Source organism: Anolis sagrei, chromosome X (genome assembly GCF_037176765.1).
Source record: "Anolis sagrei isolate rAnoSag1 chromosome X, rAnoSag1.mat, whole genome shotgun sequence".
In the NCBI taxonomy this organism is placed as follows: domain Eukaryota; kingdom Metazoa; phylum Chordata; class Lepidosauria; order Squamata; family Dactyloidae; genus Anolis; species Anolis sagrei.
The window spans coordinates 31,917,559-31,943,944 of record NC_090034.1 but is presented as its reverse complement, the minus strand read 5'-3'; the positions used below and the strand labels follow the sequence as shown (position 1 = coordinate 31,943,944).

The window sequence follows — 26,386 nt, the reverse complement described above, 5'->3', positions numbered from 1 at the left end:
ACTCTTACCCCAAAGTACTTGAAATAATAATAATTAATATTATTATTAATACTCTGCTTCTTCTCTCCATAAAAAAGACCCAAAGCAGGTTACAGTAAAACCAATACAATACCATTTCAAACCCAAACACATACGAACATTAAAATAGAATTAAATATTGACAGTATTAAAAATAAAGTTACAATCCTTAATAGCAGTGGAAGCAACGGCACCTCGACTGGCATCCTGTTAGCTAATTTAAACTAGAATAAACATATCAATTATTAAACAGTGAGGCAACAAATGCAAAGTCCCATTGTTTAACTGTGCCTCCTCTAGTCGGCATTTATGATCGACTTGAGGCCATGGGCTGGCGCTCAAGAGCTGACCTTGAGATTCATGGATGAGTGCCTTTCCTTAGGCGGAGCCCATGTCCATGGCACCCCCTAAGGCTACTAGAGTTTGCTGGATCCTGGCATTTGCCACAAACAGTTTTGAAGCATCCATAACAGTACAATGTTGCAATATCAATGACACAACCAAGGCAACTTACGCTTTTTCTGAAGCCCTGTCGGGAGCTGCTGCCTCTCTTCGAAGTGCGGGCCGGGGAGCATCTTGAGAACCTCTTCTATGCTCCTCCATCCCGGACGGGCCAGCAGTTGCGCCAGGCGCACACTTAGAGGTGCATAACCACTGTACACATAGGAAATGTCATTGGGATTCTGTCAGAAGGAAAGGAGAAGTCAGCCAAGAGCAGCAGAGTGCCTCTGGGTCACCCAGGAAGGCATTCCTTTACAACAACAGAATTAGGGGGCAAGGGGCCACTTTTACCTGTTCATTGACATCATCCATCCACAAGCGGAGAGTTTTCCGAATTGTGGGGTAGTTGTTTCTACTACACAACTGGGCTTTCAAAAGGCCCGCTTTTTCTAGATTGTTTAGGGTTAATATGTGCTCATAGCCATAAGTCTGTAATAAGAAAAAATACATTTTAGCATCATTGGAGCTGTAATTTAATTGACAAACTATTGTGTAGTATGTGTCAAACTACAGCTCTCATATATATATATATATCTCAAACCAACTAAGTTGGCTTATGATTCATTTAAGCTGCAAAGAAGGAAATTATGTTTTTTGATTCATTTAATCTGCAAGAACTGAAGAAAGAAATTATGTTTTTCAAGACTGGCCAGTATACCTCTAAAGTCCATAAAAGCCAGCCACTTTTACATTCTCTAACAACCTGCTCCTAGCCACGTTCCCTTGGCAGCAAGCCCCTGCTATGCTCAAAAGAACTCAAATGCTAATGCCCAAGCATTTAATCCCCTGTACCTCGTGCTGTGGAGGTTTCAAGAAGTGGAGTGAAAAAGGACTTGGGCATGTCAGTTCTGTCCCCGTCCCTCTCCTGCAAATAAATAAAGGGTCTTGATAGCCACCAAGGGAGCTTTTCTTCCTGAGCCTTGCCCACTCCAGACAACACACAGCATTTGGCATGAAGGGCCTGAGACACTCCACCAACCTCTTCGCACGAGGTTCTCACAATAAACCCCTACTGGCTTCTCTAACCTGGAGAATCTCTCTCTTATAATAATCCAGGACCTTCTGCTTCAATCCACTGTTGCAGACCGACTGGAGGCAAACCAGTCTCAAAATCTTGATCAAAGGATGCTTCTGAGCAATGCAATCTTCAATTAAAGTGTTGACCTAAACAGAAAAGACCCCAGAAGGCATCAACCCATGGTCTCAAAGAACACAACATTTACCTCTCATGTCTAGGAATAGGTATAAACAGGTGCAAAACAGACTCAGAGATCTAGTTTTTGTACTGCTTTACTTGTATGCTTTTTCCTCAATCAAAAACACCAATTGCCAATGACTCAGGTACAATTCAAATGGACCAAATACAAATTATACTTCCAATAACTATATAAAAGAAGGCTAAAGAATAGTGGGAAGTGAACAATTTCATAGGATGTTTACATACCTTATCAGTGTCGATTCCTGACATAAACTCTTGCTCCACTGTTAAGTTATCAAAGAAATCTTCTGATGCTGAAGGAAACACACAGGCAAGAACAACCGTGAATGGGGCTGGGCCAACTGCCGCCCTCCAAGCCTCCCCCAAGTCAGCCAGACCCCCTCCAATCTGCCCACAACTAGCCATAGGCCTCCAGGAATGGGATCCATCATCAGGAACAAACCAACTCGCTGAAAAGCAGGCACAAAAATGACTGGAATCCTCATTTCCTGCAGGAGGGGAACGGAAAAGTGGGAAGACTCACTTGTGATATCCTTGATGAGCTCCGCAATTGAAGTATGGTTAGCTAAAGAGCTCCTGGCCGCCTGCATGTGGGGCAGCTGTGAAACAAACTGCTTGATTTCTCCCACCGTTTTTGCGTGATGCCTTTCCTACAAAAACAAACCCAGCAGCCACAGCAGTTACAAGTTGATCTCTGCAGGCGCAAAGGTAAAAAGAACTAGGATGTATGTTTTGAGTTGCTCTCTCTGTCTCTGCTCAGAAAACGTCTGCTTTGTCTGGGGCCAAATGAGAAGTTTCCTTTCCCTACCCAACGCCCCAAGCTTTCTTTGCCAAGAAACATTCCTCTAAAATCTACCGATGATCCCAATGTGTCCCTAATTTGCTTTACAGTGTATACTAACTACCCAATGAAAAGGTCAGATGCCAGTCTGGTCCTATGAGCCATTTCCTAGCAAAGCCTCCAATTCAGGCATGGGCAAACTTCGGCCCTCCAGGTGTTTTGAACTTCAACTCCCACAGCTTAAGTGGCTGAGGGGGAGAAGGAGAGGGCCTGAGGCTGTTAGGAACAGTTGGAGTTGAAGTTCAAAACACCTGGAGGGCCGAAGTTTGCCCATGCCTATTCTGTTAATGGTATCCTCTTCCAGTCATGTTCTCATCAAAAAAGTGTGGCCCAGTGGAGAATCCCGTGGACCAAGACCTGGGAGGATGTAGATGATAATGCTGCAATCATTCTCAGCATTCCAAGAAGACAATCTGTTCATTTAACTACCGTATTTCTTCTGCTGTAAGACGTAGGGTATTTCATTTCAGTAGTACCAACAAAAATACAGCAATAATATATACCTGCAATTCTAAGATGCTTATATAGCGGGGGAAGTACATCTTAGAATTTAGGAGGTCTAGTAGATCAAGTGTCCCGAGACTTGGGCAGCACTTATTTTCCTGGGTTGCTGTGAGTTTTCCAGGCTGTCTGGCGATGTTCCAGAAGCATTCTCTCCTGATGTTTCCACCCACTTGCCTAACTTCCAACAGAACCCACCACCTCTGAGGATGCCTGCCATAGATGTGGGTAAAACGTCAGGAGAGAATGCTTCTGGAACATGGCCAGACAGCCCAGAAAACTAACAGCAACCCACTGATTCTAGTCAGGAAAGCCTCCAACAACACTTATTTTCCTGATTTGTCCCTCTGTTTTTCCTATTTGCACTTTATTCATTTTATCTGATATTCCCTTCTTGAATTCCTTTCCTGTCTCTGAGAATGCCAATTGACAAGCAAGTCCTAAATATTTGAAAGAGGTCCAATCTAGCAATGGGAGAAAGGATCATCTGCTTCTTGAATAAACAACTTTTAAATCTTAGGAGGATGACATTGAGCCGAATGAACTCTCAGAGGCGTGTCATGACCAATTAATAAAGACAATCCAGAGGTTTGCATGGCACAGTCAGCTTCTATCACAGCACCCCGTGCACCCAAACACATTTGGTTAAAAGTGGAGAACTTGGCTGAAGTGTAACTGTGTGAAAGGCAAGCCCAGGCAGGAAGCCAATAATGAAGTCGGCCATTAATAAGCCCACGGCTCTCCACAAGCGGCTGTTTCATTATCGCCTATTATATTTGACAATCTTGTGTTGTTTTCCCCTTCCCTCCAGCATAAAAAGCACTAATATTCTGGCTCCATGTGGGGCCCCTGGCTCAACAGACTAATGCACTTTGCTTGGCCTTTCGAAGCCGCTGAAAGACACGGCTGTATTACTATCATTATTGCTATTATTATTATTATTACTACTACTCTCATCACCACCACCCTGTCATTAGAACCTTTGAACATCACTTTCAAGGGAGAGGTGGGAATAAAAATGCAGTAAAATAAAGCAAAACAGGTTGCAAAGCAGCCAGAGCCTTTTTCCACAGAGTTTCTCAAGCAGGGCTTCGCCAATTTTTAAAGTCAAGGACCTGTTCATGCTCCCCCAGCCTGTTAGGGGGCTGTTCAGTAGCCTGAAGAAAACATCGACAAATTCCTATGCGCACTCCACATATCTTATTTGCAGAGCAAAAAATAAAAACCCCATGAAAGAACAACACAATATTTAAATGAAGAACACTTTTCACCAACATAAACTTGCCAGTATTTCAATGCAACGCATGGGCCTGCTTTTGGCAGATGAGAGGATTGTTGTTGTTGATGTGTACCTTCAAATTGTTTCAGACTTAGGGTGACCCTCAGTTTAACGTTTAGAGCGGGGTCTGGGTCAATGACCTTGGAGGGCCACAACACTAACACAAAAGGTGGACATTAAATTAAGATCAAAAACTAAAACCATAATTAAACTAATCCACTAAACACTGGCTGATGAAAATACAATGGAACTCTGACCCCTCCAACTGAAACTGCAATGAAAAGGGGGGAAACCCCCCAAAGAGAAACATATTATTCAACCCTTACAGACCCAGCTAAGCAAAATTGGCGACGGTTGTTAAGAGTTATTAGTAACCATAACCACAGATTATTGCATTGTTAGATGTCTGATTGCTTAAAAAGTCCATAAATGGTTTCCATTCTTTCAAAACATCTTCAACTGATTTATCTTTTAGAATCCACATTCGTTGGCAATTTGGGCAAAATCAGCAACCTTAACAATCCATTCTGTCTGTCATAATGTCCAGCAAAAGCATTTCTGATAATTTGCAAAATATCCCCTTGCATTTTGAGGAAAATTACACTATGTAACAAAATTTGAAAATTTTCGGTTCCTGCTTCGGAAGTGTTATTTTCTGTTTAATTGTACAGTTACTTGAAAAGTAGTTGTTCTACTCCAGAAACTTTGTTTTTCTTTTTTATCCTTCTATTCTCTGAAACTGAAAAGTCTGCAATTTTCCTTAATAAAAGCAGACCACAGAAACAAAGTTTTGGCAGTTTAATCAACTTTTTCCATGTTTTTATGACAGATCCAATGAGGAAATGACATTTATAACCCAGGAACAAAAACCGTGTTACATAATGTTATCATCTAAATCTTTGATCAAGAGCACTTTGCTTGCTTGGAATTCTGGCACAAGTGGGGAACTTGCCAACCCCAACCATGTTTGGAAGCCTTTGGATGCATTTTGCCTGTGGCCAACTCCAAAGCCCAAAATCTGACTTTTCAAACCAGAACACAGAACACGGGACACATGCAAGGCTGAGTGGGAAAATGTTCTCTTCCCTCCCCGCCGCCCCCTGGCCCACGCTTGGGATGGCTGGATAAAACAGTGGCGGTTCAATTACCTCAAATGCGGCTGAGATTATTTTGGCCCTCTTGCTCAGCACTGAGCCAACAGCATTGAAGTTCTTGTCTCGGATCTCAGCATAGAGCTCCTCAGCCGAATTCAGCTGCAGCTTCTTGGGCTCTGTGGGGAGGTCCTTGCCCCCTTCCCCCTGCTTCTTGGGAGCAAACTTCTCAGGAGGGAGTTTCACATAAGCTGCCAAAAGACAGGCGGCAAGGAAAGAGAGCTGTCCTAAACTCTTTGAAGCAGACAGGGACAGGCACCCGGGACAAAATGTGTGAAAGACCCTGTTCCCTCAAAAATGAGACCTAAATAAAACTAAGCCCCAGTTCAGATCAGCCAGATGGATACATTTATTGGTAGTACAGCCATTGCAACACATGACGAATGTACTGAATTATAAAATAAAATAATATTAATATAGAATTAATATAACAATATTAATATAGACTTAAATATCGATAAATATTGACAGTAATTATTAATATTTAAAATAAGTGATAATATGTTCTGGAAAAAGTTACCATGAATGGATTTGAATAAAAGTAAACTGTTATACAGGAATCTATGTGGATTGTTGTACATGAAAAAATAAGATGTCTCCTGAAAATAATAAAGCAACAACAAAAATATATTTATTGTAAGACCTAGTCTTAAAAGATTAACTTCTAATAGTAAACGTCCAAATACATTCCAGAAGCCATCCAGACACACCAATTTTGTCACGCTAAAATCATACTTACTATTTTGAATGCCATATATCTCATCAATAAGCCCCTCGTATGTCAGCTGGGTGGCCAGTGGTGAGATCAAGTCTACATTGCGGTCGAGGAGCAAGAGGGTATCAAAAACCGGGAATATGGGATTCTGGCTGCCAGAGAACTCGCGCTTCATCCTGATCATCATATTTGCTACATGCTAAAGACAGATAGATTCCATCAATTAGGGGCCAGACTACCCGCAAAGAATTCCTAACTTTTACAGCTTTTCAAATCCCTTCTGGCAGTAATGTTAAAGACTAACGTTCTGGAGAAAAGATAAAACTCCAACATGACTAGTACTTCTCAGTATCCAAGGAAATCCACAGGATTTTAACCAGGTTTAACTGCCCTTTCTCATTTCTCAGAATAAATACAAATCAGATATGATACAGACGTGCATCCTGCACGCAAGATGTCTGAGACAGGTTAGTTAGTGATAGAAGGAAGAAATTCAGTTCCTCCTTACCCGTGCACACTCTCCCTTCCCAAAGATCTGTGGGATTGTTCCATAAAGGGCCTGGAGAGTCATGAGTCCCTTTGCTGCATGGTAAAGGCTGGTCTGGTCATTCTCTAAGTAACACTCCTATAAAAGAAAGACAGACAGGCGGCAAGGAACACAAGCAACAGTCAGCATTCTTAGCTTAAAGGCCTCCACTGCAAATAGGACTGTTGTAGAATTCAAGGAGACACCTGAGCCTTTCCAATGCCTGACTTGGTGGCAGTAAGCGGGGCAGAGCTTCCAATAACAAACATGTGATCCTCCCAATAGTCCATAATTTTAGGCTTCCCTCACATAATGGGTTCAAGAATATGTTTGCATCTATGTATCTAAGTTTTTATGTATTTTCCAAGATGGTTCCCATATCCAGAGAGCACTATGAACCCCACAGGCAATGGATCTGAACCAAACTTGGCACACATTCCCATCATGACCAACTTTAACTACTGGTGGTTTGTCAAAGAATGATGGAAGTTTTAGTCCACCATCTGGAGCGCTGTGTGAATCTCACCAATGATGGATCTGGACCAAACTAGGCACACGTACCTATCATGGCCATCTTAAAATACTGGCAAGGCTTCAGGAAGGATTGAAGAACAATGGGAGTTACAGTTCAACCACACCCAAAGAGATGTTCTACATCCAGAGAGCCATATGTATTTTTAATGGGACCATTCACAAAACCCCAAACAATGACTACTAATATTTATCATTACGAAATACCTAACCCAGGCACCACCAGGTACCTAAGCTAGTATAAAATAGTATTGACATTCTCATATAAACATAAGGCAAGATTGGAATGACCACCATCAAGATAACAAAATGACCAGAAAAACCACAGCATCCTTAACAACAACGTAAGATCCCAAGAGAACAATAGAGTATGGTGAAAAAGACACATGCTGCAAAAGATGTAGATTGTGATAAGTTGTTCTTTCATAGTAACAGAAGCCACAGCCAAGCACTAAAATACAAGGGTGAGAGCTGAATTGTGGCACTCACTGCCACAAGGTATCGTAAAGACAACTGGGATGGCTTTAAAAGGGGATTCAATCAATTCAGGAAAGCAAGAGGCACCAGTGGCTGGCTATACACACACACACGCACATATATATATATACATATCCCCGTCAATATTAAAAGCAGGGTGCTCCTATAAATCAACTGCATTATCAACTGGGTTGCTCTGAGTTTTCCGGGCTGTTTGGCCATGTTCCAGAAGCATTTTCTCCCACATTTATGGCAGCCATTCTTAGAGGTTGTGAGGTCTTGTTTGAAACTGCTGTATATCAACTGCTGGGGATTGTGACAAGGAAAGGGTGGGTTGCCTCATGTTTTGCTGGTGAGCCACCCACAGGCAACTCTTCTGCCATTTTGGAAACAGAAGGCGGAAGCAGATGGGTCTGCTTCTTGCGTTCTTCAAAATGATTCCTGTACTAAAATAAACCAGCAAGTCAACCAGTATCTTTTATATAAATGAACACATACTTTAAACGCACTTTCAGACTCCATGGACAACAGGTCGCTATCAAATGGGATGAGGTCCAGACTGTATTCCTCTCTGTGAATGAAGGAGCCCAGGACGCCCTGATCTTTCAGCCGCTGCTCACATAACAAGCTGCGACGGGGCACAAACAAGACGTGGAAATCTCGCTGTGGGCAACGGATTCGGTCTTCACTGAAAACGGATAAGGGAAATAAATGTGTTAGGAGAAACAGGAACTGCCAAGTCAAACCAATAAGTTGGCTCTCAGTAATCTGGCCCCACTTCATCAGGGCTGTTGCTATACACAAGCTAAACCCAAACGAGGAATATTTAAGTTTCTGCTCAACAGAAATAACCAGTGTACATTTTCTTACTGCCAAACTGCAGTACAAGGAAGATGATAAAAACCAAGATCCTGCTCTACCTGAGTACATTTTCAGCAATGATATCCATGAGCTCAAGCCTTGGCCGGACAAAGAAAATAATATTCTTGACATCTGCAGCTGGCAGGCGCCCTGCTTTCAGGGTGAACATTTTCTCCACCTCATGCTCCTGGAAGGAGACAGCAAACAATATGAAAACAATACAGACTAGTAATTGAGTCTTTGGTATTTTCTTTGATAAAACACTTGAAGGTACTGGGTCTTACTGGTGAAGTCACTGCTATTATAAATAAGTATGTATCCTTGAGTTTTAAAACAGATGTTTAGTTGGGATTAGAGATAAACCAACACTCCAGAAACACTGATTTCCCATTCAGCATTGAATAAAATATTTTAAAATTAGTTCATCAAATGGGTTTTGGAAAAAAATTCCAACATATTATTTCAAGACCATATTCAAAGAACAAAGCTTCAATATTAATTAATGATGGAGAAATGCAACCAATTTACCTACAGCGAGGAACTAGACAAGGCTGCTCTTTATCTCCAATTTTATTTATATTAGCGATAGAATTATTAGCGAATGCGATAAGGAAAGACAAAGATACAGAAGGAATAGGACAAGAAGAAAAAGCAAAGATTAGTTTATTTTCAGATGACACCTTGTTAACTCTATTTGCAGGTGACACCTTGTTAACTACAGTACAACCATCAAAAGCTTTTAAAAACACTCAGAAACATTTGGAAGATTTCGAAGAAGTAACAGGTTCTAAAATTTAAAAAATGATATCACGGACATACAAAAGGCTACTAGAATGGAGTACGGAGGAAGAAAGAATAAAGGACAGCATGGTAAAATGGGCAAGTAACAGGGAGATCAATAAGGCTAGTGGAATGGGAGGTTATTTTGATGAAGAAAATAAAATATACAAAGGCCTATGATTTGAAGGAGAACTGGATCAAGATGTTCTATAGGTGGCATTTGACCCCAAAGAAATTAGGAAAATTTTATAGGAATTTGAATACGAAATGCTGGAAGTGTGGGGAGATAGAGGGCACCTTTTACCATACGTGGTGGCACTGTAAAAAGGCCAAAACATATTGGAAAAGAATACAAGAAAAATTACAAAACATATTGAAGATTAAAATACCACTGCGCCCGGAAATATTTTTGTTGGGAATTACAGACGAGAAACTAGATCACAATATAGACAAACTCCTATTCCTCGCTACAACAGCAGCAAGCATATGCTATGCCAGAAACTGGAGGAAAGAAGAGACACCCAAGGTAGAGGACTGGGAAATGAAACTTATGGAGGTGAAAAACATGGATAGACTAAGCTACTTAATTCAGAAATACAAAGGACTAACAGAGAACGAAACGGATTGGACACTGATAGATGAATATTTTAAATAGAAATAAACTAGAGATTAGAAACTGAACAGGGAGAAAAAGTAAATTCATTAATCAAGGAAAAAATAAAAGAAGAAAGAACGAAAAGAAGGGGAAAGAAAGAAAAGGAAAACCTCACCGAAGGCATCGGGAAGCCAGACCGAAGGAAGATTGAACTCTTTGTTCTTTGTTTTCTATTGTTTTTAAATGATAGCACTTCTACACATTTTTATTTTTATTTTGCACACACACTTCTCTCCCTATCCAACAACCACCTCACCTCTCCCTAGTCTATTCCCACCTTCTCTTTTCATTTCTACTCTTTCTCTTTGCTTCATTACTTTCGGACTTGTCTCTCTCTTTTTTAATGATTTTTTAAGTATATGTATTAATTGAAAAACCAATAAAGACTATTTAAAAAAATAAAAATAAATTGGGAGTAAGTCCGGGATGATGCTAATTAATAATAGCAGAGAGAAAATAGAATGAATTAAAAGAAAATATAATATTAAAATTACTGAAAGTTTCAAATATTTAAGGATAAATATATTGGCATACAGGATTTTTTTTTAAAAAAAACCTGAATTTTGATGTTGGGAGAGATAAAAGAAAAACTACTTGGATATAAAAAATTAAAATTGTTATGATTTGGGAGAATAGTGCTATATGAAATGAAGATAAGATAAACTTCTTATTCTGGATGCAACCAATAGAATTAACAGAGGGAGAATTTTAAAAATATCAAAATATTATAAATATTCAGTTCTTGTGGGTTTTTTCGGGCTATATGGCCATGTTCTAGAGGCATTTCTCCTGACGTTTCGCCTGAATCTATGGCAAGCATCCTCAGAGGTGAGGTCTGCTGGAACTGGGAAAAATATAAATATAAATAAATATAAAAATTATAAATATTTTTTGTAACAGAGATAAAAAAAACAAGAATAAATAAAAAGTTATGGTATATATCCCAGAAAGGAGGAGGATTAAGTATTCCAAACATTTATATGTATTATATTGCTAAACAAGTATAATTATGTAGTCTAAGTGCCAATGCTTTGACTGGGGCTACTTCCATGAAGGAAGAGTGTGTTGGTGATGACAAGGTTGTGTTCTGCACATTTGGGCAGAAGTAGGATGCTGTCTGAGTTGCTGTTTCCAACCCTGTCTTTTCCTATAGTTCCTGGCCACAGGTCAAAATCTTACCCAACTCTTGCATTAAAATCACCCAGGAGGATATTTTTGTCCTCCTTAGGTATCTCAGATAGGATGGTAGCCACCTAACAGTATAATTTTTCCTTGATGTGTTTGTCAGCTCTAATGTTGATGCATATAAATAAGGAACGTGTAGCTTAATAATATCACAATTTCAATTACCTTCTTCAGAACAAATGCATATAACAAAACCAAGGCAATGTAAAGAAAATACACTCTTAAGTATATATAGTGTTTAAGTTCCCCCTCCTGGTAAGGCAAAATGTAAAACAGAAAAAAATTATCTCTTTTAATTGGAAACACTCCTGTACACAACATTGTCCTAGCACTCTGCCTTTGAATTGTTTCCATAGGGACAGAGTGGCAGGGAATGGTAGCATTTAATTTGAAGATTATTTTTCTACAGCAAATGGAAGATAGTCATAGCTAGATTGCCTCCTTGTACTTGGCTACATAGACTACAAAGGAATTATTTCCCCGTTCGCTGCCTTCCCAGCCTCCCAATAATTTGTTTAAAGTGTTCAGAAAAAAGGCTGCACTCTCATCCCTCTCCCAAGCCAATGTTCTGTTGGCTTCCCAACTGGGTGAGTTGAACAAAATCACAATAAATGCTGTGGTTGAATAACACATTGGGGGTTTGCAAGCCCTGTGGGTTTCAACAGGCAAGAGAGGAAAGAGAAGAAATTGAGAGTGATTTTTTTTTCATTGTGCAAGTGGACATAAAATGTGCAATTGGAAAACTACTGTATTTCTCCAATTCCAAGACATACTTTTGTTGATGGTGATACTGAAATTAGGGCGAATCTTCCAATCAATGGCATCTTACAATGGTACCAATATGTTGTCAAAGGCTTTCATGGCCAGCATAACTGGGTTGGTGTGAGTTTTCTGGGTTGTTTGGCCATGTTCCAGAAGTATTCTCTCCTGACGTTTCGCCCACATCTATGGCAGGCATCCACAGAAGTTGTGAGGTCTGTTGGATGACAATGTCACCATTTCGAGCCATGGAGAAGAAGAACTAAACAAGTTCCTGGACCACATCAACAACATCCACACAATCATCCAATTCACCATGGGAAAAGAAAATGAAAGAAAACTGCAATTTCTAGATGTCTTAGTCACCCGCAAACCCAATCAACAACTGAGCTATACAGTTCACAAAAAATCTACACACACTGAAAGGTATCTACATAAAAACTCCAACCATCAACCAGGTTTTTAAAAAAAGCACAATTAAAGCCCTGGCAGACTGTGCAAAAAGAATCTGCGAAGCCCACCTCCTCCAAGGTAAACTGAACCACCTCAACTGGGCTCTACAGGCCAATGAATACTCCATCACAGACATTTGAAGAGCTGTAAGACCAAGAACAAGCCACGATAGGAAAGACAAAGATTCACCCAGAGGAAAAGGGTTCTTACCAGACATCAAGGGAACCACGGACCACATAGGGAAGCTGATGAAGAAATACAACCTACAAACTATCTACAGACCCACCAAGAAAATGCAGTAAATGCTACGTTCAGCAAAGGACAAAAGGGATCCTCTCACCTCTGAAGGAGTCTACTGTATACCATGCAGCTGTGGACAAGTCTCCATAGGGACCACCAAACGCAGCAGAAATGCCCAGACACGAATCAAGGAACATGAAAGACACTGCAGACTAATTCAACCAGAGAGTCAGCCATAGCAGAGCACCTGATGAACCAACCTGGACACAGCATATTACTGGAGAACACAGAAATACTGGACCACTCTGACAACCACCATGTCAGACTATACAGAAAAGCCATTTAAATCCACAAGCATGTGGATAGTTTAAACAGAAAGGAGGAAACCATGAAAATGAACAAAATTTGGCTACCAGTATTTAAAAAAAACTCTAGAATCAGGACAGTAAATAAAGAACAACACTCAGAAAACAGGGGAATCCCAGACAGAAAACAATCAGGGCCAGCTAATACCCCCCAACAAAGGATCCCCTAGGCAGGAAGCAGCCAGACTTTGAAGTTGCAAGGCCACTCAATGCTAATCAAGCTCGCCAATGCCAACATTAACACTTGCCTCAAACAGACAGTAGTTCTTTCTCCCACCCTGGACATTCCACAGATATATAAACGCCACTTGTCTAGTATCCAATAGACCTCACAACCTCTGCAGATGCCTGCCATAGATGCGTGTGAAACGTCAGGAGAGAATGCTTCTAGAACATGGCCAGATAGCCTGGAAAACTCACAGCAACCCAATGGTACCAATGTGCAGATGGACAACTGAGAGAGAAATAAGGAACATCAGGTTTCTTACATGTTCGTTGCACACTGAAAAGACAGGGATAGAATGCATATAGATGAGCATTCAAAACAAGTTGTCCCAAATTAAAATTAACCGTCTATGGAGGGGAAAAACACCCAGCTAGTTAAAACTTCAGAGCCCCAGACAAAACAAACAAGATGCTGCCACCCTACAAAAATGCCAGGTAGTCCTGCAAGCCTTCTACTTAAACTGCCACATAAGGTATATAAAGAGTTGAGAAAGGGCTTGGAGGTTTTTGCCTCCTCTTATTTAGTGGAGACAGTTTTTGTTTGTTTTTTCAAAAACATTACCGCATTTCCTCAATTGCAAGACACCATTTATTGTAAGACGCACCCTAATGTCAGTACCACCACCACCACCAGAAACATATAAGATGCACCTGCAATTCTAAGACACCCCCCCCCCCCCATTTTTAGAGATGTTTATATAGGGAAAAGGTGAGTTTTACAATGGAAGAAATACAGTATCTGTGAAAGAAAAGGGAAGAAATAAATCTGTCCAGGACATTCAGTTTGATTACACAAGTAGCAAGGGGAAACTGGTTATTTTTCTAACCAATTATCACAATGTGGGAGACAGAAAGCAATCGCTCTGAGCAACAGGTTTGTTTTGGCCAACACAGAGAAGCAAAGTTGAAAGAAGGGGCAAAGGGGTAGCATGTTAGCACTCCTGTGTCAGGAGAGACATAAAAGCCATTTTGAATGGCTTCTTCCTTGCCCGGGTCAAACACAGTGCTTACAAAAGCCATCAGCTTTAAATAAACGCAGGCTTAATTGATTAAAAAGCCTTGTCCATTCCCTTACCTTTAGAAGCGAATACTGCGCAATTAATCCAAATGGCCCAGTAAGGTATTCATCCCACACAATGGCCTACAAAAGGTACAAGCAAAGAAAAAAACAGTTACATGATGCACCGAGGTTAATTCACAGGCTACTTGGGGGGGGGGGGCACTGCGAGGGGGAGCCGCTTTGGAGGATGCATTGCTGGACCACAATGGGCATAATACTTGACACAAAAGAAAATGGCAAGGACCGGATTCAGAAAGTGCCTCTTTAAAAACTCCATAACCACTGCCATACAATTTGCAAAACGGTACAAAAGTAGTAAAGTCTCAATAGGCTTTACTAAAGTGGAAAGGTCCCGAGAGACAGATGCTACTCTGTAGTCCATATACATTCAGCAAACCTTTTTTAGGAGCCTTTTGAAAGCACAACTTGTATGTATGAATGCCGCTTTACTCCATGGGATTAAGGTCTTGAATGTTCCCAAGTAGCAGGGTGCATGCTTCAAGTGACTACACTTCTTCGGAAGCAAGCTTGGCCAACACAAAGTGCATTTTACTTCTGAGCAAGTGGACATAGCATTATGTTGTTACTCTGACAAATAATGGCCTGCAAGCGTCTTAGTTTGGGAAAGAAATTCAAAGCCCTCAATATATGTGCATGTATACGCACCCAAATAAATTAGGGGGAAAGCTTTGGCATCAGCACATAAGTGCACACTCTTTCAGCTGCCTAATTAAAATGAAAACACCACCTGGAGCCCTTTCACTTCACTAAGATGGCTCTCATTTTTATTTTATGGCTACTGACAAAAATGCACTTTACTTTTTTCTTCATCTGTATCTATAGGGCTGTTGCATGTCACATCTAAGCTGAGGAAAATAAAGCGATCTACAGTAGAAGTGATTTGAGAAACAGAGTGGTGTAGTGGTTTGAGCCTTAGAAGACAACTCTGGAGACCAGGGTTTGAATTCCTATTCAGCCATGGCAAGTCACACTCTCTTGATCTCAGAGGAGGGCAAGGACAAATTCTCTTTGAACAAATTGGGCCAAGAAAACGCATGATCGGTTTTGCCTTACGGTTGCCATAAGTCAGAAAGGATTTGACAGCACACAGAAACAACTTGCAGACTGAAAAACAAACATCCTACACAGTTGGACAAGTTTGCTCTGGATCCCCAAAGGATGCAGTGAATCACTTATATTTGTATTGGTGTGATTAACAGGGCTTCTATACACATAATAAAAGTGAAAATATTAATGTGTGTGGCTGGGGTGTTCACTTACACATGCAAGCTCCCACTTCCACAAACAGTTATAGCCCCTGCTACTCAGGAAATACCAATGGCCCTCTTCCAATGACATTGGAGGTTATAGCGGGTGCCATTAACATGTACTATAGCCCTGCTAGAGTCCTCCACAAACGCCATATTGCCCACCATCCAAGTGAAGGCTTTCATATGGGGATAATTTCATCCTAGATTTTATGTGTTTCCTTCACCACAGACATCTCAGTGTTACTAACTCTTGCCATTGGTGTGGAATTTGCATGACCCTGCCTACTGCCTCTCCCTTAACCCTATCCTATTCTTTTCTATGGCAAACAGCAAACAAAGAAACTGATCAGTAACTGAATATGCTAGAGAGTTTTGGGGAGAATTCACCATGATTTATAGGTGTTGTAGGTCCTGGGATGTATAGTTCACTTGCAATCGAAGAGCCCTCTAAACTCCACCAACTATGGACCTAGAACTAACTTGGCACACAGAACCCCTATGACCAACAAAACATAATGAAGATCTTTGGAGGAATTTATAGGAGTTGTGGTTCACCTACATCCACACTGAATCCAGCTGACGACTGATCTGGACCAAACCTGGCACACAGACCCAACATGGCCAACTGTGAATACAGGCAGAGTTTGGGGGTGATTGCCATGGAAATCGGGGAGTTGTAGTTCATCCTATCCAGAGCACTGAACCCAGCCAACAATGCATCTGGACCAAAATTAGCACACAGACCTAACATGCCAACTTTGAATACTGGCAGGGTTTGGAGGTGACTGCCCTTGAAATCTGGGAGTTCTAATTCCTCTGTATTCAGAGAGCACTGAACCCAGCCAACGACAGATCTGGACCAAACTTGGCATACAGACCCAACATGGCCAACTGTGAATACAGGTGGGGTTAGGGGTTGATTGCCCTTGGAATCTGGGAGTTGTGGCTCGCCTGTATTCAGAGAGCACTGAACCCAGCCAATGATGGATCTGGACCAAACTTGGCACACAGACCCAACATGGCCAACTGTGAATACAGGCGGGATTTGGAGGTGACTGACCCACGGTTTTGGGAATTATGCATTTTTAATGGGAGCATTCATAAAAAAACAAAAGCAAAGACTGACTTTTTTCCAAAGTACCAAAATGAAATTACCAAACTTCCCAAAACAAACAATGTCTTTTGCGAATAACCTGGGCATCGCCAGGTCCCCTAGCTAGTTAAAAATATACTAGAGAAATGTTTCACCTTTTGCATTTTTCAATTGCTTTAATTACAGCTCTTACTCTGAGCAATCAAGATGGCAGAAAATATTTTGTTATGTTTTTTAAACCACTCCAATGTGTAGGGTTTATATACATACAAACATTTATATGTGTATGCACCATGTTTGTGTGTATACAGCATTTCCCCCAAAATGTATACATCTTCAACATGATTAGTCCCATCATAGAAAAGAGGGTCAAATGACAAGAGAAAGTTTTAAGTGAGGTTTGCCACTCTGGGCTTACACAATGCAAGCTGCACTGAGACTACACTTTAAAACACTTGACAGAACATTGTAATTTAAGATGAAATTGTCAGCCTGATTAAATCATCATGATAACATTTATTCTTCAATAGATATGCCCTTATTCAGTCTTCAAATAATAATCAAAAGATAGCTGTAAAAGGGTTTCTACGTTTGAGGAGAAGAACATGCTGTATCTTAAAAAATGTTTCAGCTTCTGCCTTCTTGAGTGACTCAAATTAAAACTCTTATTATGAGCAAAAAATGGCAGAAGTTGAAATATGTCACTATATATTTTGACAGTTATTGTTTCCATTCCACTATATATGTCTGTGGGTTTGTATACACACAAATCCTTATATCGGTGCATATGGGAGTTAATATGCACAGGTTAAATGTCCCTTAAGCCAAAATCTTTGGGACCAGAAGCATTCCATATTTTGGATTATTTTGCATTTTGGAATACTTGCATATACATAATGAGATATCTTGGGAGATGTGGCCCCAATCTAAACATGACATTCACTGATGTTTCATATACACCTTATTATAAACAGCTTAAACATAACTTTAAATAAAATTAAAAATAATAATGGTGTGCATGAAACAATTTTTTTTTTTTGTATACTGAACCATCATAAAGCAACCCACATGGACAATTCCAGAGAAGAGATTCTCGAGTCCTCTCCCAAGAGCACAGCTTTCCAAACTGTGTGTCGGGGCACACTAGTGTGTCACCTGTAGTCTACAGGTGTGTCGCACAAAACATTCCCCCCACCCCAACTGGAAGAGACACCCAAGGGCATCTAGTCCAACCCCCCCTTCAACCAGACAGGAAGGCACAGTCAAAACCTGCCCAACAGCCAGCTATCCAGCTTCAGTTCAAAAACCTCCACAGAAGAAGACTCCACTGGAAGAGACCCCTAGAGGGCATCTAGTCCAACCCCCTTCAGCCAGACAGGAAGGCACAGTGCAACCCTCATCTAATGACCAATCAAGACCAAACTTGGCACACAGAGCCCACATGACCCACTCTACAGCTCGGTGCTGTTTGGAGGAGGACGGAAGATGGATGATGGGACTTACAGTACCTTTGCTCACTTCCTGAGACCACAGCGACACTCATCCAAATACCAATAAAGACCAAACTTGGCACAGAGAGCCCCCATGGCCAACTCAACATTCTGGTGAGGTTTGGGGGAGAACAGACTATGGATGATGGGACTTGTAGTACCTTAACTCACTTTATGAGACCACTGCAACCCTCATCCAATGACTGATCAAGACCAAACTTGGCACACAGAGCCCCCATGACCCACTCTACATCCTGGTGCTGTTTGGAGGAGGATGGACCATGCACAATGGCATTTGCACTACCTTCACTAACTGAAAACTGATAAAGAACATCTTTGCCACACAATTCCTTTCTCAAATAACCCGGGCAGCGCCGGGTCCCCAAGCTAGTCTATCTATATCTATATCTATATCTATATCTATATCTATAATAAAAGTCAAAACTTGTATGCGGCGGATGTGTGGCGGTGTATGTGCCGGCTTTCTGATTGGCCAGCCTGAAAGTTCCAACATTCGGATGGGCTGCCGCTGTGGTGCTATTTGCATATGGTCTCTGATTGGCCTGCTTCAAGAGGAGCCCCTGGTGGAGAAGAGGGTTCATGGCAGAAACAGGGCATGACAGAAGGAAATTTGCATATGGTCTCTGATTGGCCAGCCTCAATTCCAAGATTCCGAGACGACAAAGAGAGGAAAGGAAAGGCCGGGGGCTGAGTCAGAACACTCCCAATACAGACCGAAATAGGCACACAGAGCCCCCATCACCCACTCTACATCCTACTGCAGTTTGGAGGAGGATGAACCATGGATGATGGGACTTGCAGTACCACCACTCACATTCTGAGACCGCTGTTAACCTTATCCAATGACTGAGCAGGACCAAACTTCGCACAGAGACCTCTCATGACCCACTTTACGTCCTGGTGTGGTTTGGCCGGGGATGGACCGTGGATTATGGGACTTGCAGTACCATTGCTCAATTCTTCACACCACTGCAACCCTCATCCAATTACCAACAAATACCAAACTTGGCACACTGAGTCTCCATGACACACTTTACATCCAGGTGCAGTTTGAAGGAGGATGCACCATGGACGATGGGACTTGCAATACCTGCACTCCCTTCCTAAGACCATTATAACTGCCAACAATGATGGATCAGGACCACAATTTGCACAGAGAGCCCGCATAACTCACTCTACATCCTGGTGCGGTTTGGAAGAATTTGACAATGGATGATGGGACTTGCAGTCACTTCACTCACTTCCTGAGACCACTGAGACCCTCGCCAATGACTCATCAAGACTAAACTTGGCACATGGAGCTTCAATGACCCACTCTACATCCTGGAGAAGTTTGGAGGACGACAGACCATGGATGATGGGACTTCAAGTACCTCTACTACCCAAGACTCCTGCAAAACTCATCTAATGACCAATCAAGACCAAAGTTGGCACACAGAGCCCCCATGACCCACTCTACATCCTGCTGCAGTTTTGGAGAAGGGTGGACCATGGATGATGGAACTTCCAGTACCTTCACTCACATTCTGAGACCTCTGCAAACCTCATCCAATGACGGATCAAGACCAAACTTGGCACATAGACCTCTCATGGCCCACTTTACGTCCTGGTGTTATTTGGAAAACTTTGGAGATGGATGATGGGACTTGCAGTACCTTTGCTCACTTCCTGAGACCACTGAGACCCTCGCCAATGACTAATCAAGACTAAACTTGGCACTTGGAGCTCCAATGACCCACTCTACATCCTGCTGCAGTTTGGAGGAGGACAGACCATGGATGATGGGACTTCAAGTACCTCCACTCCCTTCCAAAGATTGCTGCAACCCTCTTCTAATGACCAATCAAGACCACACTTGGCACACAGAGCACACAAGACCCACTCTACATCCTGCTGCAGTTTTGGAGGAGGGTTGACCATGGATGATGGGACTTGCAGTACGTTTACTCACTTCCTGAAACCACTGCAACCCTAATCCAATGACTGATCAAGACCAAACTTAGCACACAAAGCCCCCATGACCCACTCTACATCTTGGTGCAGTTTGGAGGAGGACAGACCGTGGATGATGGTTATGATTCCACTATGAGACGAAGCGGATTTTTAGTGTAGTCTGTAATTGTTGTTTAGTTTATATGTTGTTTAAATTGGCTTTTTTGTAATTGTCTTTTGTGTGTACTGTACACCGCCGTGAGTCGCCCTTATGGGCTGAGGATGGCGGTTAATAAGTGCATCAAATAAATAAAATAATAAATGATGGGACTTCAAGTACCTCCACTCCCTTTCCAAGATTGCTGCAACTCTCATCCAATGACTAATCTAGACCAAACTTAGCACACAGAGCCCCCGTGACCCACTCTACATCCTGCTGCAGTTTTGGAGGAGGGTTGACCATGGATGATGGGACTTGCAGTATGTTTACTCACTTACTGAAACCACTACGACCCTAATCCAATGACTGATCAAGACCAAATTTAGCACACAGAGCCCCCATGACCCACTCTAAATCCTGCTGCAGCTTGGAGGAGGGTTGACCATGGATGATGGGACTTGCAGTACCTTCACTCACTTACTGAAACCACTGCCACCCTCATCCAATGACTCATAAAGACCAAATTTGGCACACAGAGCCCCTATGACCCACTCTATATCCTGCTGCTGTTTGGAGGAGGATGGACCATAGATGATGGGACTTCAAGTACCTTCACTCACTTCCTGAAAATAATGCAGCCGTTATCCAAAGACCAATAAAGACCAAACTTGGCATACAGAACCGCCATTACCCACTTTCCCTAATAACCCGGGCAACGCCGGGTCCCCAAGCTAGTATATAATAAAAGTCAAAACTTGTATGCGGCGGATGTGTGGCGGTGTATGTGCTGGCTTTCTGATTGGCCAGCCTGAAAGTTCCAAGATTCTGACTGGCTGCTGCTGTGGTGCTATTTGCATAAGATCCCTGATTGGCCTGCTTCAACAGGAGCCCCTGGTGGAGAAGAGGGTTCATGGCAGAAACGGGGCATGACAGAAGGAAATTTGCATATGGTCTCTGATTGGCCAGCCTCAAATCCAACATTCCGAGATGACAAAGAGAGGAAAGGAAAGGCCGGGGGCTGGGTCAGAACACTCCCAATACAGACCGAAATAGGCACACAGAGCCCCCATCACCCAATCTACATCCTACTGCAGTTTGGAGGACTATGAACCATGGATGATGGGACTTGCAGTACCACTACTCACATTCTGAGACCGCTGTTAACCTTATCCAATGACTGATCAGGACCAAACTTCGCACATAGACCACTCATGATCCACTTTACGTCCTGGTGTGGTTTGGCCGGGGATGGACCGTGGATTATGGGACTTGCAGTACCATTGCTCAATTCTTCATACCACTGCAACCCTCATCCACTTACCAATAAATACCAAACTTGGCACACTGAGTCTCCATGACGCATTCTACATCCAAGTGCAGTTTGAAGGAGGATGCACCATGGACGATGGGACTTCCAATACCTGCACTCCCTTCCTAAGACCATTACAACTGCCAACGATGATGGATCAGGACCACAATTGCCACAGAGAGCCTGCATAACTCACTCTACATCCTGGTGCGGTTTGGAAGAATTTGACAATGGATGATGGGACTTGCAGTCACTTCACTCACTTCCTGAGACCACAGAGACCCTCGCCAATGACTCATCAAGACTAAACTTGGCACATGGAGCTTCAATGACCCACTCTACATCCTGGAGCAGTTTGGAGGACGACAGACCATGGATGATGGGACTTCAAGTACCTCCACTACCCAAGACTGCTGCAAAACTCATCTAATGGCCAATCAAGACCAACGTTGGCACACAGAGCCCCCATGACCCACTCTCCTGCTGCAGTTTTGGAGAAGGGTGGACCATGGATGATGGAACTTCCAGTACCTTCACTCACATTCTGAGACCTCTGCAAACCTCATCAATGACGGATCACGACCAAACTTGGCACATAGACCTCTCATGACCCACTTTACGTCCTGGTGTTGTTTGGAAAAATTTGGAGATGGATGATGGGACTTGCAGTAACTTCACTCACTTTCTGAGACCACTGAGACCCTCGCCAATGACTAATCAAGACTAAACTTGCCACATCAAGCTCCAATGACCCACTCTACATCTTGCTGCAGTTTGGAGGAGGACAGACCATGGATGATGGGACTTCAAGAACCTCCACTCCCTTCCAAAAATTGCTGCAACCTTCTTCTAATGACCAATCAAGACCACACTTGGCACACAGAGCCCCCATGATCCACTCTACATTCTGCTGCAGTTTGAAAGGGGATGGACTTTGGACGATGGGACTTGCAGTACCTTCACTCACTTACACCACTGCCACCCTCATCTAATAACTGATAAAGACCAAACTTGGCACACAGAGCCCCCATGACCCACTCTATATCCTGCTGCTGTTTGTAGGAGGATGGCCCATGGATGATGGGACTTCAAGTACCTTCACTCACTTCCTGAAAATAATGCAGCCATTATCCAAAGACCAATAAAGACCAAACTTGGCATACAGAACCGCCATTACCCACTGTCTCTAATAACCCGGGCAACGCCGGGTCCCCAAGCTAGTATATAATAAAAGTCAAAGTTTGTATGCGACGTAGGACAGAGGTAGGTAGGATGTAGGGCGGACGTGTTTGTGGCAGCTTTCTGATTGGCTGCCACTGTGGTGCTATTTGCATATGGTCTCTGATTGGCTAACTTCAACAGGACCCCCTGGTGGCGAAGACGGTTTATGAGAGAAACGGGGACATGATAGAGGGAAATTTGCATATGGTCTCTGGCCAGCCTCAATTCCAAGATTCCAAGAGGACAAAGAGATGAAATGAAAAGGCCAGATGCTGTGTCAGAATATTACCCATAAAGAACAAACTTGGCACACAGAGCCCCCATGACCCACTCTACAGCCTACTGCAGTTTGGAGGAGGATGGACCATGGATGATGGGACTTCCAGTCCCATCACTCACTTTCTGAGACCGCTGTTGACCTCATTCAATGACTGATCTAGACCAAACTTGGAACATTGACCTCTCATGACCCACTTTACGCCTGGTGTGGTTTGGATTATGGGACTTGCAGTACCTTTGCTCAATTCCTGAGACCACTGCAACCCTCATCCAATTACCGTTAAAGACCAAACTTGGCACAATGAGTCTTCGTGACGCATTCTACATCCTGGCGCAGTTTGGAGGAAGATGCACCATAGATGATGGGACTTGCAATACCTGCACTCCCTTCCTGAGATCATTACAACTGCCAACAATGATGAATCAGGAACACAATTCACACAGAGAGCCCGCGTGACCCACTCTACATCCTGGTGCGGTTTGGAAAAATTTGGAGATGGATGATGGGACTTGCAGTAACTTCACACATTTCCTCAGACGACTGAGACCCTTGCCAATGACTGATCGAGACCAAACTTGGCACACAGAGCCCCCATGACCCACTCTACATCCTGGTGCACTTTCGAGGAGGACAGATCATGGATGATGGGACTTCAAGTACCTCCACTCCCCAAGACTGCTGCAAAACTCATCTAATGACCAATCAAGACCAAACTTGGCACACAGAGCCCCCATGACCACTCTACATCCTGCTGCAGTTTTGGAGGGTTGACCATAGATGATGGGACTTCCAGTACCTCCACTCACATTCTGAAACATCTGTGAACCTCATCCAATGACTGATCAAGACCAAACTTGGCACGTAGACATCTCATGAACCACTTTACGTCCCAGCGTTGTTTGGAAAAAATTGGAGATGAATGATGGGACTTGCAGTAACTTCACTCACTTTCTGAGACCACTGAGACCCTCGCCAATGACTAATCAAGACCAAACTTGGCACACGGAGCCCCAATGACCCACTCTACATCCTGGTGCAATTTGGAGGATGACAGACCATGGATGATGGGACTTCAAGTACCTCCACTCCCTTCCCAAGATTGTTGCAACCCTCATCTAATGGCCAATCAAGACCAAACTTGGCACACAGAGCCCCCATGACCCACTCTACATTCTGCTGCAGTTTTGGAGGAGGGTTGACCATGGACGATGGGACTTGCAGTACCTTTACTCACTTACTGAAACCACTACGACCCTGAACCAATGACTGATCAAGACCAAACGTGGCACACAGAGCCCCCATGACCCACTCTATATCCTGCTGCTGGAGGAGGGTGGACCATGGATGATGGGACTTCAAGTACCTTCACTCACTTCCTGAAAACAATGCAGCCATTATCCAATGACCAATAAAGACCAAATTTGGCATACAGAACCGCCATTACCCACTTTCTCTAATAACCCGGGCAGCGCCGGGTCCCCAAGCTAGTATCTATATCTATGTATATAATAAAGGTGAAAGTTTGTATGCGGCAGACAAAAGTGTGGCTGTGCGACGGGAGGAGTATGTGCCAGCGTTTTGATTGGCCAACCTGAAAGTTCCAACATTCTGATTGGCTGCCGCAGTGGTGCTATTTGCATATGGTCTCTGATTGGCCAGCTTCAATAGGAGCCCCTGGTGGAGAAAAGAGTTCATGGCAGAAACGGGGACATGAGAAGGAAATTTGCATATGGTCTCTGATTGGCCAGCCTCAATTCCAAGATTCCGAGATGACAAAGAGAGGAAAGGAAAAGGCCAGAGGGGGCTGAGTCAGACAATTACCAATACAGACCACACTTGGCACTCAGAGCCCCCATGACCCACTCGACATCCTACTGCAGTTTGGAGGAGGATGAACCATGGATGATGGGACTTGCAGTACCATCACATTCTGAGACCGCTGTTAACCTCATCCAATGACTGATCAGGACCAAACTTGGCACATAGACCTCTCATGACCCACTTTACGCCTGGTGTGGTTTGGCGGGGGATGGACCATGGATTATGGGACTTGCAGTACCTGCACTCCCTTCCTAAGACCAATACAACTGCCTACAATGATGGATCAGGACCACAATTTACACAGAGAGCCCGCATGACCCACTCTACATCCTGGTGCGGTTAGGAAGAATTTGACTATGGATGATGGGACTTGCAGTCACTTCACTCACTTCCTGAGACCACTGAGAGTCTCGCCAATGACTGATCAAGACCAAACTTGGCACAGAGTCCCCATGACCCACTCTACATCCTGGTGCACTTTCGAGGCGGACAGACCATGGATGATGGGACTTCAAGTACCTCCACTCCCTTCCCAAGACTGCTGCAACCCTTACTAATGTCCGATCAAGACCAAACTTGGCACACAGAGCCACCTTGACCCCTCTACATCCCGATGCTGTTTGGAGAAGGACGGACGATGGATGATGGGACTTCCAGTGCAGTTCAGGGCAGGATGGGCCACTAATGATGGGATTTGCAGTACCTTCACCCGATTCACTTCCCACAGAACATTGTAGCCCCTACAAATCACAGACCAGGCCCAAACTTGGCACACAGAGTACTCATGGCCCACTCTACATCCTGATGCAGTTCTAAGGGGGATGGACCATGGATGATGGGATTTGCAGTATCTTTACTCACTTACTGAAACCACTGCAACCCTCATCCAATGATCAATCAAGGCCAAATTGGCACAAAAAGCCCCCATAACCCACTCTACATCCTGGTGCACTTTCGAGGAGGACAAACTATGGATGATGGGACTTCAAGTACCTCCACTCCCCAAAACTGCTGCAACCCTCATCTAATGACCAATCAAGACCAAACTTGGCACACAGAGCCCCCATGATCTACTCTACATATTGCTGCAGTTTTGGAGGAGGGTTGACCATGGATGATGGGACTTTCAGTACCTTCACTCACATTCTGAGACCTCTGCAAACCGCATCCAATGACTGATCAAGACCAAACTTGGCACATAGACCTCTCATGACCCACTTTATGTACTGGTGTCGTTTGGAAAAATTTGGCGATGGATGATGGGACTTGAAGTACCTTCACTCACTTACTGAAACCACTGCGACCCTCATCCAATGACTGATAAAGACCAAATTTGGCACACAGAGCCCCCATGACCCACTCTATATCCTGCTGCTGTTTGGAGAAGGGTGGACCATGGATGATGGGACTTCAAGTTCCTTCACTCACTTCCTGAAAACAATGCAG

At 43.2% G+C, this 26,386-nt stretch overlaps 1 protein-coding gene across 1 annotated transcript in view; it reads right to left on the bottom strand.

Moving 5' to 3' along the window:
• Window positions 1-26,386, bottom strand: part of VPS33A (VPS33A core subunit of CORVET and HOPS complexes) — a 44,614-nt gene that overhangs the window by 1,329 nt on the left and 16,899 nt on the right. The window contains exons 2-12 of the mRNA XM_060785987.2: window positions 14,358-14,423; window positions 8,680-8,807; window positions 8,258-8,447; window positions 6,734-6,850; window positions 6,250-6,424; window positions 5,508-5,701; window positions 2,262-2,388; window positions 1,964-2,031; window positions 1,546-1,683; window positions 811-948; window positions 533-701 (exon numbers count right to left, since the gene is read on the bottom strand). Coding sequence (XP_060641970.2) covers window positions 533-701; window positions 811-948; window positions 1,546-1,683; window positions 1,964-2,031; window positions 2,262-2,388; window positions 5,508-5,701; window positions 6,250-6,424; window positions 6,734-6,850; window positions 8,258-8,447; window positions 8,680-8,807; window positions 14,358-14,423 — 1,510 coding nt within the window. The remainder of the gene's footprint in view (window positions 1-532; window positions 702-810; window positions 949-1,545; window positions 1,684-1,963; window positions 2,032-2,261; window positions 2,389-5,507; window positions 5,702-6,249; window positions 6,425-6,733; window positions 6,851-8,257; window positions 8,448-8,679; window positions 8,808-14,357; window positions 14,424-26,386) is intronic.